A 15,962-nucleotide genomic window follows, 5' to 3' on the forward strand; every position below is an offset into this window, starting at 1 on the left:
CATCGCAAGTTCGCAACAATTATTGATCGCCGGGCTGTCAATAGTGCGTGACCCGAGCGAGCAGGAAGACCGGCTGCGGCCCAAAATTCGCACCCTTTTATTTCCCGAGCAACTTTTCCTTTTGTTTCCGGCCGGTCATCAAAAACTATTCCATCACGTAATCGACGGCTCGCTCGTTCATCAGCCCTTTTGTTCCGACACCTCTGCTAATAAAATATCATCTGCTGCGAACTAACGCAGTGAAATCGAGGGCCAAAAATCGCTCGCAGCAACTTTTATTTCTTCATCTCTTTCGGCAATTCCGTTCTAATTTTTCCCCTCGCCGAGCTAAGAGAAAGAGATTCTTTTCTTCGCTACCCTTTTTCTTTCTTTTTTGTAGTAAAGAGGGTTGTAAGCCGGGACCATTAGTGCGCAAATCTTGGGGGGCATGACCAGGCATCAAATTCGCGCGCCGGTCGCATCTCCCCGAGCCGCCGCTCTTTCTTTTGCAGCTCAATCGGATTTCACTCTCGGCCGCTGGCGCCGACTTAATTAACTAGAGTGATTTCGGTCGCGTCGGATTATTTTATTCGGTCCCGCTGAGCGCGCTGGCCAACTTTCGCGGCGATTTATGAAATCAACCGGTGTTCCGGCGGCCAAAGTTTTTGCGCCGAGTAGAAATTTATGGAGTTTGCAAACACGCTTGACTTTATACTTCGTATAAGATGTGCGCGTTTTGCACCCTTTCCAAGTTTACCCTTTCAAATTTATGGTAATTGCCATTCGTGCATGATTGGTGGCAGTGGCACTTGAAAGTTGACTTGGAAATTAATAAAAAAAATTATACAAATCTCTATTCTAGAGGAAAATACACAACAGATATAATAGAAGATTCATAAAAAAAATTTTGGTTAATATCCTCAGTGAAAACTTCTAGATAATATACTAGATACCTAAGTAATTAGGCAAATTCATGAATATTATTTTGTTGGAAAGTGTCTAACTTATAAAATCGTAACCTTATAAATTTAACATAAAAATATGTAGCAGCATTTTTCTAAATTTGTAATTTTGCTAGTTCTTATAAACACTACCTTTGATTTTAAGGAATATGTAAATAAAATATTTAAATTAAGATTAATAATGCCGTCACTGTAAATGTGGTTCAGGAGATTCTAGAAACTTTTGAAAATATTACATTCTTAAGTTTTTTAAAGAAAGTTGCAATTAGCTCCAGCTATTATATTTGCAAATTTTGAGCCACTCATCCCTTCTTCATCATTTCAGGCTAACTCAATTACAGCGTGACGGAACACGCTTTCCGTTTTAATGCTAATTGAGAACGTCGTCAAAACAGCGCGGCCAAAGTAAAACTTGCCGGCCGAGCTCATCAAGAGGCGCCGGCGTAATAATTGAAACGCGAGTGCAAATATTTGTGCAGGGAAATAAACTCGGTCGGCAAACTCGGGCGGGAAATTTGATTAATATATGCAACTTGCCACTTTGAAAATTTATGTATATTCAGGGAGAAGAAGTTCTCATGCCGGTCTCTCTTTGTGTTTCAGGCGGAGATATGGAGCGTGTTCATCGCCATCCTGCGCAAGAGCGTCCGCAACCTGCAGGCGTGCACAGATGTCGGGCTAATCGAGCACGTGCTGATCCGGCTGTGTCGTGCCGAAACCGTGGTCGCAGGTACACATTCTCTTTTTTTTTATTCAGGAAAAATGGCGAGCGAGGGAGAGCCGTGCTTGTTTTCGCCGACCGTTAGGCGGTCGGGTGCATGCGGTGAACCCGACGGTTGCGGGCAAAAAGCGCCAAACTAACTAACTTGGCGCGCCGACTGACACGGGCAGAAACAATTGTGTGCCTCTTCCGCTTGGGATAATTACATCAAAGGCGCCAGAAGGCGTGCATGCTTAATTTTCATCCATTGTTATGCAAGTTATGCCGCATTAAATAATTTTATGCGAAACCTCAATTATTTTGCCTTCTAAACACACAAAAACTTGAGTCAAATGTTAAATAATCAAATTATTTAATATATCTTTTTATCGGTTTCAACGTAAATATAATTTTTTTCCTTCCCTTACTTCTTTTACCACCACCAAAAATAAAAACCTATAGCATAAAACATAAAATTCAAAATTCCCAAGCGAGAGAAATTTTTAAATCAACCATTGTACAAATTGGCTAAAGTGAAAATCAGATAATAGACCTGATTTTAATTCCAACTTGTCAATACTTGAAATTCCTAATTTCCATAAAATTATATACAAATTCCCCACCCTACAAAAAGTTTTATTTTGGTCAGATTCGGCCACCTTTTTTGGCCCTCCAATCGATTTCCAATCAGCTGAAGTCGAAATTAGTACCCGAGTGGCGTTTCGTTCGCCCAGAAAGAATTTCCCCAGTTTCTTTTACTCGCCTTTTAGATGAACTTTGAAGCAGGAATGTGCAACAATCGGCCGAGAGCTCTCCCGCTGCTTTCCAATCTCGCAGGCAAACCCCTTGAGAGCTTTGGCGAGAGAGAGAATGAGCGAGTGGCGGGCCGATTGTTATCAACACTTGTATTGCAATCAACAGGCCGGCCTTTAATTAGATTTATTTCCCCTCGTGCCCTTTCGCCCGAGATAAGAGCAGCCCGCCGCCCACTATTTGGCAACACACGAATTACAATCGGCTGCCCTCTGTCATTCCGCCCGCACTTGCGGTCCGAGCCTCTTGGTTTTGCCAATTATAGCAACCGAATCTGCCCAGACAGTTATTTGCTTTGGGATGAGATTTTTGGGCAAACACCAATCAAGCCGCCATGAACATGTGCTCAAGGCAAAATCACAGTTGTTATGCAATTACTGCAAATAAATAATATAAGTTTTATAAAATTATAAAGAAAATGTCCTGCATAAAAAGATTAAATCGTATTGAAAGGGCACTTACAATTTAAAAAAAAATGGATCAATCATATTTAAATCTCAATTTTTGTTCAAAATCAATTTTGCAGTTTCGTCTAACATTTTGATCAATTAAATTCAAATTATAATTTGAATTCCTTGTAATTGATATTTATTTGTGATTGCCAAATTGGTATCAAATACAAGCAAATACATCATTTGATCATTTGATACAGCGTTTGATTAATTTTGGGATGGAATTCACCTGTAGCAATAGGAAATTGGACAAATGTTATTAGCTCGGTCGGCCTCTGTTGTTAGTTTTAGTTGATGCAAATTGAACTCCTGGGTGGAGTGGCGGTTCCCTCTACTGCCAATCCAATTAACACGAAAACCCACTGTGACGTTGTTGTTTTAACTAACAAAGTGCGCGTTTGCTCGTTGCAGATCTGCTGATCGAAATGCTCGGCGTTTTGGCCAGCTACAGCATCACCGTGAAAGAGCTCAAACTGCTGTTTGGCGCCATGAAGGCTGTGAACGGCAAATGGGTGAGACTTCAATTAAAGACGGAAAAAACTTTCTCCTAATTTAATCTGTTTAATCATTGTTGCAAAGGAAAATTAACTGTTTATTGCGAGAACAAATTATTTTGTCCAAGGAAACATTTTTTCACACTTATACCTGCAGAATTATTAATATATAAAAAAATACTTTATTTAATTTATTTATTTTATAATTTTTAATAAAAATTTATGGCTGTTTATTTTATTCTTAATCAAATTAGTTTAAAAGGTTTTATTTTATAATTGGTTGCTCATTTTAATTGAATTTAATTGCTTAATTCAGCCACGACATTCCGCCAAGCTGCTCAACGTGCTGCGCCAGATGCCGCACCGAACGGGGCCCGACGTGTTTTTCAGTTTCCCTGGCCGCAAAGGATCGGTAAGCTCACTTCCGTCTTGGCCCTTTTTCCGTCTGCAAACTAATCGGTCTTGGAATCGCAGGCGGTCGTCCTTCCCCCTCTAGCGCGGTGGCCTTATGAGAACGGTTTCACCTTTACCACTTGGTTCAGACTCGATCCAATCAACTCGGTCAACATCGAGAGGGAGAAACCATACCTCTACTGGTGTGTATAAAAAACACCCCTAGTTACGCGTGTCGGTTTTATTTTTTGCGTTTTATTTTTTTGCAGCTTTAAAAACAGCAAAGGCGTCGGATACTCGGCTCACTTTGTAGGCAACTGTTTAGTGCTCACCTCGATGAAAGTAAAGGGCAAGGGCTTCCAGCACTGCGTCAAGTACGAGTTCCAACCCAGGAAGGTGAGAATTTCACACTGTGATGACCCCTTTGTGCGCTTTAGACAATAAGCGTCCTTTGTGCTATATTAAAGCTACGTGGAAATTTTCAACTTGAAAATTATGCTCAAAGCATCCAAAAGAGCTGTCCCTTTTTGTTTCACTTGCCAAAACATTTTTATACAAAACTGAATATTATCACGTTTTAGCATTACAAAAATATTCATGGTGCGCCATTGTCGAAAAATTGGATTAAATTTCATTGTTAAATATTTCATTTTTATTGCACAATGGCCTTTATTCAGCTTTGAATTGAATGATCAGGTTGAATGGAATATTTCACTGTATTACCATTTAAACACCCTTTGGCTCTGTCTGTGAGCAAATAACGCAACAGTTATGGTGATTGCAGTGGTACATGATCGCCGTCGTGTACATTTACAACCGGTGGACAAAGAGCGAAATCAAGTGTTTCGTGAATGGCCAGTTGGCGTCGAGCACTGAAATGGCCTGGTTCGTGTCCACTAACGAGGTGAGTTGATTTTTGATTCGTTAAAAAGGCACATCCGCTGACTGATTTTGCAGCCGTTCGACAAGTGCTACATCGGGGCCACGCCAGAACTGGACGAGGAGCGCGTGTTTTGCGGCCAAATGTCGGCCATCTACCTGTTTGGGGAGGCTCTGACCACACACCAGGTGTGCGCTATGCACCGACTTGGACCCGGCTATAAAGTTAGAAAACTTTTTTTGGATAAAAAATAACACTTAATTGATTTTAATTTTATCTGTACAGAGTCAGTTCAGGTTTGACAATGAGTGCTATTTAAACCTCCCAGACAATCACAAAAGGGTGAGTTTGGACGATGAGAGTTCAGTAGATAGTCCTGCAAGCATGACTCCTGAGTTCAACCTTTTCACTGTAAGATTTTTGTTTTATTTTGTTTTTATCATTTGTTATCTAGCTTGTAGTTTTCAAAGGCGTTCTTCTGTCTGGTAAATATTCGCAGAATGTTTTTTCTGATTTTTTCCTCTTTCAAACCATCGCAATTTATAAAAAAAAATCATTTAGTTTAAATATACTTTTGAATTTTTTATTTTTTTGTTTTAATTTAAATTTCATTTTAATGCATCTTTCTGATTTTTTTTATATCAAATATTTGATCTCCTTTCATCAATATATTGCCTGCCAAGTTATATTCTGTACTACACAATGTGTCTGCGAGCACAAAAGCTGTTTGACTCTTTGACAAGAGTCACACTTAGCGAGCAAGCGCTTTCACCATTCAATCAAAAGATCCATCTGATTGCCTCCTCGCTGCAGGTTCTGTACGACGGCAAGCTATCAAGCGCAATCGTTTTCATGTACAACCCCGTGGCGACAGACAGTCAGCTATGCCTGCAGTCGGCGCCAAAGGGCAACCAGGCTTATTTTGTTCACACACCGCACGCCCTCATGCTGCAGGTACGTACGTGGTTGCCACGGCAATTTTCTTTGAGAGCAGCCGAATCACTTTGCTAATGAATCGTCATTACCAGGATGTCAAGGCGGTCGTCACACATTCCATTCACAGCACCCTCAACTCTATAGGCGGCATTCAAGTATTATTTCCGCTCTTCTCGCAGCTTGATTTGCCTTACGACGGCGGGCCCAACGCTGCTGAATGCAAGAAAGACCCTAATTTGTGGTGAGACACATGCAGATTTTACATGAATTGACTAAATGATGAGCTTGTCAAAAACTTTTGACACGCCCATTAAGCATTGAGAACACTGATAATTAATCTCTGGAGTCAGAGGATTTATATCTTGACTAGAAAATTTTAATTGAAATAAAATGAATTATTTTAGCGCAAAAACTTTTTCAAGATTTTAACACATTACAAATCAAAGGGGTGTTTTATTTAATCTAGAGAATGTTTTCTGTAAAAAAAAATAATTCAAAATTTTGATCTTTTTTTTTTGAAAATAATTTCTTTGCCAATTTCAGTGCAAAACTCCTCGGCTTCATATGTCACTTGGTGGAGACGTCTCAGACCGTCCAGCAGCACATGATCCAGAACCGCGGCTTTCTTGTGATCAGTTTCATGCTTCAGAAAGCCTCTCGGGAGCATCTGACCAACGAGGTGCTGAGCTCGTTCCTTGCGCTGACCAAGCACTTGGTCACCTGCCTCTCGGGGCACAGTGAGTTGCTGCTCAAACAGGTGAGTCTTTCCATCTACACCCGCAGCGGTGTCCCATAGTTCAATTACATTGTGCACGTCCAAAACGCTTCACCTCTGAGTTCAAAAACCAAATTTGATTTCAATGATTTGCACTTCAACACGTTCAGTTAAATTACTAGTAGTTAGTCGGCGGTAATCTAGCAAATAGAAACTTGCAAGCTATTGCCACGCAGTTGTTTTGCTTCTCGTTCCTCACCTGGCAGCTGCTGGACCACGTGCTCTTCAACCCTGCCCTTTGGATCTACACACCGGTGCCTGTGCAGACGCGACTCTACTCGTACTTGGCCACCGAGTTTCTCGCTGACACGCAGATCTACTCCAATGTGCGCCGCGTCTCAACCGTCCTGCAAACCATGCACACCTTAAAGTACTACTACTGGGTCGTCAACCCCAGGGCCAAGAGCGGAATCACCCCCAAAGGTCTCGGTAAGGAAATAATACCTTACAATTTTTTTATATTAAAATTACACTAATAATATTTATAATTTATCAAATGAAATAGCAATCGATATTTAAATACATTATAAAATAAAATTTAAAAGAAATGGAAATAGAAAGTTATTAAATAATTTAAAATGTTGTTCTAGATGGTCCTCGACCACAGCAGAAAGACATTCTGGCCATTCGAGCCTACATCCTTCTGTTTCTGAAGCAGCTCATTATGATTGGCAATGGAGTCAAAGATGATGAACTCCAGAGCATATTGAACTACCTTACAACCATGCATGAGGTAATTGATTTTTTTCATAATTTTAAATAAATTGAAATGATAATTATTTTCGCAGGATGAAAATTTGCATGACGTTTTGCAAATGTTGATTTCTCTAATGTCGGAACACCCCTCTTCAATGGTCCCTGCCTTTGACGTCAAGCAGGGGGTGCGCACAGTCTTTAAACTCCTCGCCTCTGAAAGCCAGTTGATTCGCCTCCAGTCCCTCAAACTGCTTGGATTCTTCCTAAGCAGAAGCACACACAAGTAAAAATGACTTAAAATAATATTTATTCCACTTCAAATATTTGCTTTATTTGCAGGAGAAAATATGATGTCATGAGTCCACACAATTTGTACACTTTGCTAGCTGAAAGACTGTTACTTAATGAAGAGACTTTAACATTACCAACCTACAATGTACTTTACGAAATACTGACCGAGCACATTAGCCAGCAAATTCTTTACACACGCCATCCAGAGCCAGAATCGCACTACAGGCTTGAAAATCCAATGATCCTCAAAGTGGTTGCTACTTTAATTCGCCAGTCAAAACAAACAGACAACTTGCAGGATGTGAAAAAACTATTTCTATCAGACATGACCCTACTCTGCAATAATAACAGAGAGAACCGAAGGACTGTTCTGCAAATGTCTGTCTGGCAGGTAAAATAATCAAAACTTAAAAAAACTTTTTTTTTTAACAATTCATTTTGAAAACTAGGAATGGTTGATTGCCATGGCTTACATTCACCCAAAGAACACCGAGGAGCAAAAAGTTTCGGACATGGTCTATTCGCTGTTCCGAATGTTGCTGCACCACGCCATCAAACACGAGTACGGCGGTTGGAGAGTGTGGGTTGATACACTTGCCATTGTGCACTCCAAGGTACAGTTGATTTTTTTAAATGATTAATTCAACAAAGTTTTTAATTTTATTTTATTTTTCCCAGGTGTCCTATGAGGAGTTCAAGCTGCAGTTTGCACAAATGTACGAACATTACGAGAGGCAGAGGTCGGACAACATCACTGACCCGGCGGTGCGCCAAATGCGTCCCATAAGCACAATTTCAGGCTGGGAGCAGCAGGCAGTGAATGGGTATCAGAGCTCACCGTCACTGCCTGACGAATCGTTGCCTGCAATCGAAACTGATAACGAGTCGCCCAAGGAGAGGGAGAGCACCTCACAGGAGTGCCACTGCGACCTTGGTGAAAATACTGTAGACCTTGCGACGTACCAGCAGGCCATGAAAATTCTGGAGGACAAGCAAAATAATGTTGCCTCCTTGGACACAAGTAGTCCGAGCGAGTTTGTCAAATCGGATGTTATTGAATCTGCAGGAGAGACGCTTATCGAGGAGGCACCAATTGAAGAGGCGCCGAAGGAGGCTGAGACTCTTGGAGGCGGCACAAGCACCGAGTCCTTGAATGGAAGTGGAGAGAAGTCAAGGGAGGAGGTGGAAGATTGTGTCTCTTCTGTGTCCAAATCTCCTGCAAGTAGCCAGAGCCCTTCAAAGGAGCCGTCCTCTCCTGTGAAAGATGATGCGGAAGAAAAGGTGGAGGAAATCAAAGAAGTCGCTGAGGTTATTGATTCAATTGCAGAGAGTGGAAAAGAACAATGTGAAAAGGGGGAAGAGGAGGCTCCACTGGAAACTGTGGAAGAGTCAATTGCAGAGACAGCAGAAAAGTCAGTTGAAGAAGAGATCGTTTCAAAAGAAGAAACAGAAGTCATTGAGAGTAAAGAAAAAGAAGCAGCTATCGAAGAAATTTTAGAAAAAGAAGAAATTGAAGAGGTAAACAAAAAAGCAGATGCTCCAGCTTCACCAAAGGTCAATGAAAAAGAGGAAAAATTAGATGAAATTTCTGAAGTTGTTGGCGAAACTAAGCAAGAAATTCCAGCTGAAAGTAAGGAGAGTGAAGTGGTTGAGGAGAAAGAGGAACCTGAGCCGAAAGAGCCAGAGGAGGAGGTTGATGAAAGTAAAGAAAGCACAGAGCCACCTGCAGTAGAAGTGGAAGTGGAGACGCCGAAGGAATCGCCTACACCGTTGCCTGAGTTGAACCAAGTGCCAAACCCTGATGATGCCATCAGCTGTGATACATGTAATAACCAAGATGCAGTGGTGCCCAGTCTACCCTCTCCAAATAGTGATCTTGTATTGCCACCAAAATCAGTAGTTCTGCAGAAGGAGCAAGAAACAGAAGAGAATCAAAATGAAGAAATACCTGAACAGGAACAGGTCTCTGTTCTGAATGTAGAAGAGCCTGAAAAGGAAGCTTCGGCCAAGCGGTCGCCCCAGAAGCGCCCACACAGTTCGTCGACTGCAACCCAAGTTGATCCTGTCCATTTTGGTATAGTTTATAATTTTTACTTCTGATTTTATTTTTTATATTAAATTTGCAATTCCAGATTCAAAGCGCTCAAAGTCAGCGTCCTCTGGCACAAGCAAAGGGCAAGGTGGCCGAACCATGTTTAGTCCTGGGCCAACTCGACCCCCATTCCGCATTCCCGAATTCAAATGGTCGTACATCCATCAGCGACTGTTGTCTGATGTTCTCTTTTCACTTGAGACTGACATCCAAGTTTGGAGGAGGTAAATTTTATAAAAAGGCTAATTATTATAATAAAACATTGTTCTTGCTGCAGCCACTCAACCAAATCGGTGCTAGATTTTGTCAACAGTGGCGAAAATGCAATATTTGTGGTCAACACGGTCCATTTGATTTCCCAGCTTGCTGACAATCTCATTATCGCCTGTGGTGGACTGCTGCCTCTCCTGGCTTCAGCAACATCACCTAATGTAAATTACAAATTTTTAAATAATATTTTTAACCGACTTCAATCTTAAAAATTTCAGAGCGAGCTTGATGTTATTGAACCGACACAAGGAATGCCTGTCGAAGTCGCTGTTTCTTTTCTGCAGAGGCTTGTGAACATGGCTGATGTACTCATTTTTGCCAGTTCATTGAACTTTGGCGAGCTGGAGGCAGAGAAAAATATGTCTAGCGGTGGCATTCTTCGACAATGTCTCAGACTGGTTAGAAACTGAAAAAATTTTCATATAAATTTTGATGTTGTTTTCTCTTTAGGTTTGTACCTGCGCTGTTAGAAATTGTCTCGAGTGCAAAGAGCGCAGTCGACCAACAATGCAGAACGCCTCTTCATCGGTACTGCCAGCCGGAAGCAAAACGGCCCACTTGCACTCTCTTGTCCGTGGCCAAAATTCACCAAAGGTACTTATTGGATACTTTTTAAATTAAAAAAATGCAAGTTAATATGCTTTTATTTCAGATTTCTGCCTTCAAGAGCATGGCTGAGAGTATGAATTCGGTGGGTAGTCCTGTGAAAGACCCAGAAAAGTTGCTGCAGGATATGGACGTCAACAGACTGAGGGCCGTCATATACAGAGACGTGGTAGGACCGAAGCATTAAAACTATTAAAATAATCGTGCATGTAAAATCTTGAATGCGTCTCTTCATTTTGAAAAATATTTTCAGGAGGAGACAAAGCAGGCGCAATTCTTGTCACTGGCAATTGTGTACTTCATTTCGGTGCTCATGGTTTCCAAGTACAGAGACATCTTGGAGCCTCCGACAACTCCACCTACACCCAGTCCAGCGCCGCTTCGCAGCAACGGCACCAGTTCTCACCACCTGCACTCGCATTCATCTCCAGGCAAGTGATTTTGTTATCAAGTAGAAATATATCACTTTCAATTAACAACCCCTTTGGTATTTGGATTCTAAATCAAAACTCTGCCTGCTCCTTAATTAATTTTATTGTGGTCGAATCTGACACGGCATGCTGACTGAGAATTTGAAAATGTATTATGGCATGCTGGTTGTTTTTATATAAAATATTCTAAACATGACAGATAGAGTTTTGATTTGGAATTAAAATCAAACTGAATTTTCCACTTCTAATACTAATTAGACTTTAAAGCTCTATTCATTAATTCGATTTAACCACTTTTAACTTTTTAACTAGAAATCTAGATTTACACAGACATTTTTCCGACATTTCATCTGCATTTAATAGTAGATTTAAAGAGAAACAGTCGAAAGCTGCTACAATCACTAGTCCAAAACTTTCTTGATTTTTGCTTTACCTTATATATAATTATGGCTCTATCTATCTAACTTGGTGTTGTCCACGTTGGTGCGACAGAATGCGGCGGGCGATCGGGACGTCCCCTTTTCCCTCAGTGGTCCCACCACGTCCACCCTCAGTTCTTGCCCCCTCACCCTCACCAACCGCCTCCTTCCCGTTCCCATCCTCGGCAATACCTGCGAAATCATACCAAACTGCCCCCACACGTGAGGCACACTTACCGAAACAACAATCGCGCGACAGGTAAAAATAACAAATTGCCTCCTCATTATGACATGACAATATATAGGAACGTTCTCTTGCATTTTGGTGTTCAATTTCCATACCGTTTTTCATTGAATTTCTTCATTAGAATTTTTCCCTTTGTAAAAATCAGACTTTTTATACCCTATCTCATTGTTAGCATGGGATTTATTATTATTTAAATGTCATCAAAAACAAACAATATTACAGTTACCGTGTGATTGTGTGCCTTGAGATCTTTTAAAGATAATTATTTTAATCTGCATCTTTTAATCCCTTTATAAAAAAATGTTTATCATGTTTATCTCTACTAGATAGTTGATGAAAATAATTTACAAAATTATAACTATATATTTTATTTTTATTTTGCATGGACTGTTTTGAAAATGTTTCATAGCTTTTCAATTTCCCTTTTTATTCTTTGGAGATAATTGTTCCGGCATGTATCTTGCTGTTTCAAGCAAATACAAAGACACATTTTGAGGATGATTTTTTAAATTAAATTATTTCAGGAGCAATCCATGGAGAGGACTGTGCCGAGGACAGCGAATACGAAGTCATTGTTGTTGACGAAAACAACTCCTCAGTCCTTGATCATGACTCGTCAGTGGCTTCTTCGATCAAGGTAAAATTGTTCATTTATTTTTCTTGCAACTAACATAATTGGCTATTGTTTCGTCTTTCATTTTAACGAAAAGCATCTTGCATGATTTTTGGCGTTTTAACAAATTAAAAAAAGCATCCGTGAGCAAAACTAACATATAAATCTCGCTCTTTGGTGCATTGGTCTTGTAGGCTAGAGGGCGTTCGGGATCTGCTCACATTGCTCCCATTGCTCACACTTATGATGTAGACTTGGCAGAAAGCGTGCGATATGCTCCAATGAGACCTCGTGCTTTATCTCAGCCGTTCGAGGTATGCCTGGAGCTCTGATTAACTTTTGTGCTCTTTTTGCTAGTTAATAACTGTTTAATTAACCACTTGTGTAAATATATAAATTTCTCTTTTTTTTTTAAATATCTAATAATTTCCACCAGAAAAAAAATTAAAAGAAAATTAAATATTTAAGAGTGTGGATACAACTGAGGAGACAAACTGCAACATTCCCGAGCAAAGTCCCACCGAGTTGACCGCGCCTCCGCAGCAGCTGAATGCGGAGCTCATTGGTCAGGTGGACGAGAGCTGGACAGACGTCAACCTGAACGAGGATGGTGACACCCTGAACAGAGAGGACCACCACAACATGCACAACTTCTCACACTCCAACAGCAGTGAGTTGGTCGAGCAGCCTTGCGAGAGGGGTGACAAGTTGACAGCCGAAATTTCGGTCGTCCGGGTGGTGCCTCACAACCCTGACGCCTCCATGCTGCCCTCGACGGCGCGCCCTGAAGAGTTGCCCATCAAGACTCTGGTCAACACTGACAACCTGCCAGTGCCCACACCCTCAAGGGAGGCGAGTCTCACCCAGAAACTGGAGACTGCGCTCAGCTCTGTGTGTCCTCTGCTGAGGGAAATCATGGTCGACTTCGCGCCATTCCTCTCCAAAACTCTGGTCGGCTCGCACGGCCAGGAACTTTTGATGGAGGGAAAAGGTATGCAATTTTTAATACAATTTTATTTCATAAATCCATATTTTTAATTTTTTGTGCTTAGGGTTGACAACCTTTAAGAACAGCAACTCCGTGGTAGAGCTGGTTATGCTGCTGTGCTCGCAAGAGTGGCAAAACTCTTTGCAGAAACACGCCGGCTTGGCGTTCATCGAGCTTATCAACGAAGGCCGACTTCTTTCACACGCCATGAAGGACCACATTGTTAGGGTCGCCAATGAGGCAGAGTTCATTCTAAACAGAATGAGGGCTGACGATGTGTTGAAGCATGCTGATTTTGAGGTAAAATTAACATGATCAGATATATCCATAAATTAGTAAAATACTGTGTCAAAAGAATATAATGCAAGTATTGATTAATAAAAAAGAAGCTTGATAATTATTTTAATGTAATAGAAAAGTTTATTAAATTTACTGTAAAATGAATATTTACAAATAAATAAATGCCTAGCGTTTTTATAAAATTATACTATAAAGCGTCAACTTTGGCATTTTTTGTAAATAATACTTTTTCTAATTGTAACTGTGAAATTGGTCAATGTTTATTTGTAGTTATTAACAAATATTTTGTTGTGTTTAAATAGTCTCAGTGCGCCCAGACGTTGGTGGACAGGCGCGAGGAAGAGAAAATGTGTGATCACCTGATCACCGCTGCCCGGCGCAGGGACAATGTGATTGCCAGCCGACTGCTTGAAAAGGTGGTCAACATTTTGTCCAACAAGCACGGAGCGTGGGGTTTCATGGACCCCAAGCAGGCCAGGCAGAGTGAGTACTGGAAGTTGGACGTTTGGGAGGACGACGCCAGGCGCAGGAAGCGGTTGGTGCACAACCCATTAGGCTCGAGTCACCCCGAGGCCACATTGAAAGCTGCCCTCGAACACGGCGCCCCCGAGGATGCGATCCTGCAGGCCAGGGAAGAATTTCACGCTCACCTGGCCATCTCTAGATCGCAGCAGCAAACTCTCACATCATCAGACTTGCTTGATGACTCCGAACTGGCAGCTGATGACCGAGACTTAGATTGTGATCTCACTGGTAAGCTCAATTTTTTGCTTCTATTTTTTACTAAAAAAATTTTTATTAGTTTAATTTTCTTCAATTTAATTTTTTATTAAAAAATAAAGTAAATCGATTTTCATTATTTGCTACTTTATGTTAAAAATTTTGCTTTTTGTGTCTACTAGGTCCGATCAACATAAGCACAAAAGCAAAACTGGTTGCTCCGGGCATAGTTTCCTCTGGCATGGTGTCGATAACCAGCACCGAGCTTTACTTCGAGGTAGACGAGGACGACCCTGAGTTCAAGAAGTTGGATGCTGAGGTGAGTACCATTTTGCATGCCGCCGTTTATTACACGTCCAGCCTGTTTGTCTGTTTGTTTACCGCCGCTAATAGAGTCGGGCAAAGCAATTTAAATATTTAATTAAGCCGAGCAGACGATGGCTACCTGTAATTAGAGTTGGGCGGCCGACAAAGCATGAGCGACGGCGCCGTCGAATTCCAGGAGCGCGTTTTAAATTAGCTTTTTGGCGACTATTTACCGAAAGCATAATTAATTATCCGATGCAAGAAGTCAAGAATGATTAACGAAGAGTGAATATTTTTTCCAAAGTTGATTTTCTTCTCATTGCTGAATATACCAAACACCTGAGTAGGTGTTTGAGTAATAATTTGGCACGAAATTTCTCATTAAGTAAAAAATAAAGTTTCGAGTTGCTACGATCAAGATGTGTAGCAGCGACTATAAAAAGAGGGTGGGCAAGTCAGTTTTGTAGCGCCCACGTGCGAGTTCGAAGGTGGGACGTTTGGATTACAGCCGGACGGAGGAACGTTTCCTCAGATTTCATCGCTGTGCCTTTTTTAATGCCCAATTAAAAGAAAGAAATAATACGAGGTCATTTTGGGACGTAAATTCCGCACTTAACGGCCGGCGATTTCGATGCTGACAACTAGAGCTAATAAACTCATTAGCCATGTAAGAAGCACACCTCGGCGCAAAGTGGAGCAAGCGCTGAAATATGGACCATAAACGTTGCCGGGGAAAGAAATTTTCGCTCGGGACGATTTTATTGCGAATTTCGTGCGCTTAATTTATTGCTGGCAGATAAAATCTTCATCGTTTATTACGTGGTTTTTCGAATAATATTCCCGTCCGGAACGTTTATTTACACATGTTGGCTGAAAAGCAAAATTGATTCTTAAACGATGTTGGTCCAACTCTATGCAGATGGTCCTTGTAAAATTTGATTTACGGCCGTATCAGCCTAAAGGTAGAGCTGCTTTTTTTAATGCCCGCGTGTGTGTTTGTTTAAGAAAAGACTCCCCACTGGCTCGGCCAGGTATTACCTACCTGCCTAACCAGCAGTGACGTAACTGAGCCTATCTCTCTCTCGTACACACACGGCGTCATCATTTACGCCGGGCAACCTGCAACATCCTTTTCCCTCCGACTGCTGACCCCTGATATCGATCTGTAAGACAAAGTATCAGGTTCGAATTGAAATTAATACCGCGGGCCGGCTGTAAAAAAGTAATATCTGTACATAACTCGCCACACTGCACCTCACTTCTAATTTATGTCGATAATGTTGAGGGAATTTGGAAAATTTTGACTGCTTAAAACTCGCTTTTTTATTTAAAAACAACGAGAAGAGTTTAAATTTCATTTGCATTACCTAAAATTTATTAAAATACCTGGAAGTCATATTTATGGTTTATTTAATATGATTTTTGTGAAATCGTTTTAAACTGCGAACCTAACTTTTACAAGAGAGAGCATCCTATGTTGAAAGAAGAAAATTATTTAAAATAATTTGGTGTAATTAAACCATATTCTATGATTTATTGGCGATATTAATAAATTGGAATTTACACATAAATAGTTTATCAATTCCCAAGTTGTTTGAA

At 40.9% G+C, this 15,962-nt stretch overlaps 1 protein-coding gene across 4 annotated transcripts in view; it reads left to right on the forward strand.

The window, feature by feature from the left end:
* LOC132201854 (neurobeachin) overlaps positions 1-15,962 on the forward strand; it is a 149,059-nt gene that overhangs the window by 76,067 nt on the left and 57,030 nt on the right. The window contains exons 3-32 of one of the 4 annotated variants that reach the window (XM_059628376.1): positions 1,545-1,671; positions 3,318-3,418; positions 3,717-3,812; positions 3,875-3,996; positions 4,063-4,189; positions 4,578-4,697; positions 4,751-4,897; positions 4,959-5,084; positions 5,487-5,627; positions 5,702-5,850; positions 6,153-6,366; positions 6,591-6,813; positions 6,975-7,117; positions 7,173-7,363; positions 7,420-7,762; positions 7,821-7,985; positions 8,050-9,445; positions 9,504-9,687; positions 9,741-9,894; positions 9,952-10,131; positions 10,184-10,327; positions 10,386-10,508; positions 10,593-10,770; positions 11,263-11,448; positions 11,961-12,073; positions 12,244-12,363; positions 12,518-13,040; positions 13,102-13,337; positions 13,640-14,090; positions 14,240-14,376. In XM_059628376.1, the coding sequence (XP_059484359.1) occupies positions 1,545-1,671; positions 3,318-3,418; positions 3,717-3,812; positions 3,875-3,996; positions 4,063-4,189; positions 4,578-4,697; positions 4,751-4,897; positions 4,959-5,084; positions 5,487-5,627; positions 5,702-5,850; positions 6,153-6,366; positions 6,591-6,813; positions 6,975-7,117; positions 7,173-7,363; positions 7,420-7,762; positions 7,821-7,985; positions 8,050-9,445; positions 9,504-9,687; positions 9,741-9,894; positions 9,952-10,131; positions 10,184-10,327; positions 10,386-10,508; positions 10,593-10,770; positions 11,263-11,448; positions 11,961-12,073; positions 12,244-12,363; positions 12,518-13,040; positions 13,102-13,337; positions 13,640-14,090; positions 14,240-14,376 (6,660 nt within the window). Of the gene's footprint in view, positions 1-1,544; positions 1,672-3,317; positions 3,419-3,716; positions 3,813-3,874; positions 3,997-4,062; positions 4,190-4,577; positions 4,698-4,750; positions 4,898-4,958; positions 5,085-5,486; positions 5,628-5,701; positions 5,851-6,152; positions 6,367-6,560; positions 6,814-6,974; positions 7,118-7,172; positions 7,364-7,419; positions 7,763-7,820; positions 7,986-8,049; positions 9,446-9,503; positions 9,688-9,740; positions 9,895-9,951; positions 10,132-10,183; positions 10,328-10,385; positions 10,509-10,592; positions 10,771-11,262; positions 11,449-11,960; positions 12,074-12,243; positions 12,364-12,517; positions 13,041-13,101; positions 13,338-13,639; positions 14,091-14,239; positions 14,377-15,962 lie in introns of all 4 variants that reach the window. The other 3 variants (XM_059628377.1, XM_059628375.1, XM_059628378.1) reach the window with 3 other exon arrangements.

The sequence above is a fragment of the Neocloeon triangulifer genome, unplaced genomic scaffold (genome assembly GCF_031216515.1).
Source record: "Neocloeon triangulifer isolate White Clay Creek 2 clone unplaced genomic scaffold, ASM3121651v1 ptg000014l, whole genome shotgun sequence".
Taxonomy (NCBI): Eukaryota; Metazoa; Arthropoda; class Insecta; order Ephemeroptera; family Baetidae; genus Neocloeon; species Neocloeon triangulifer.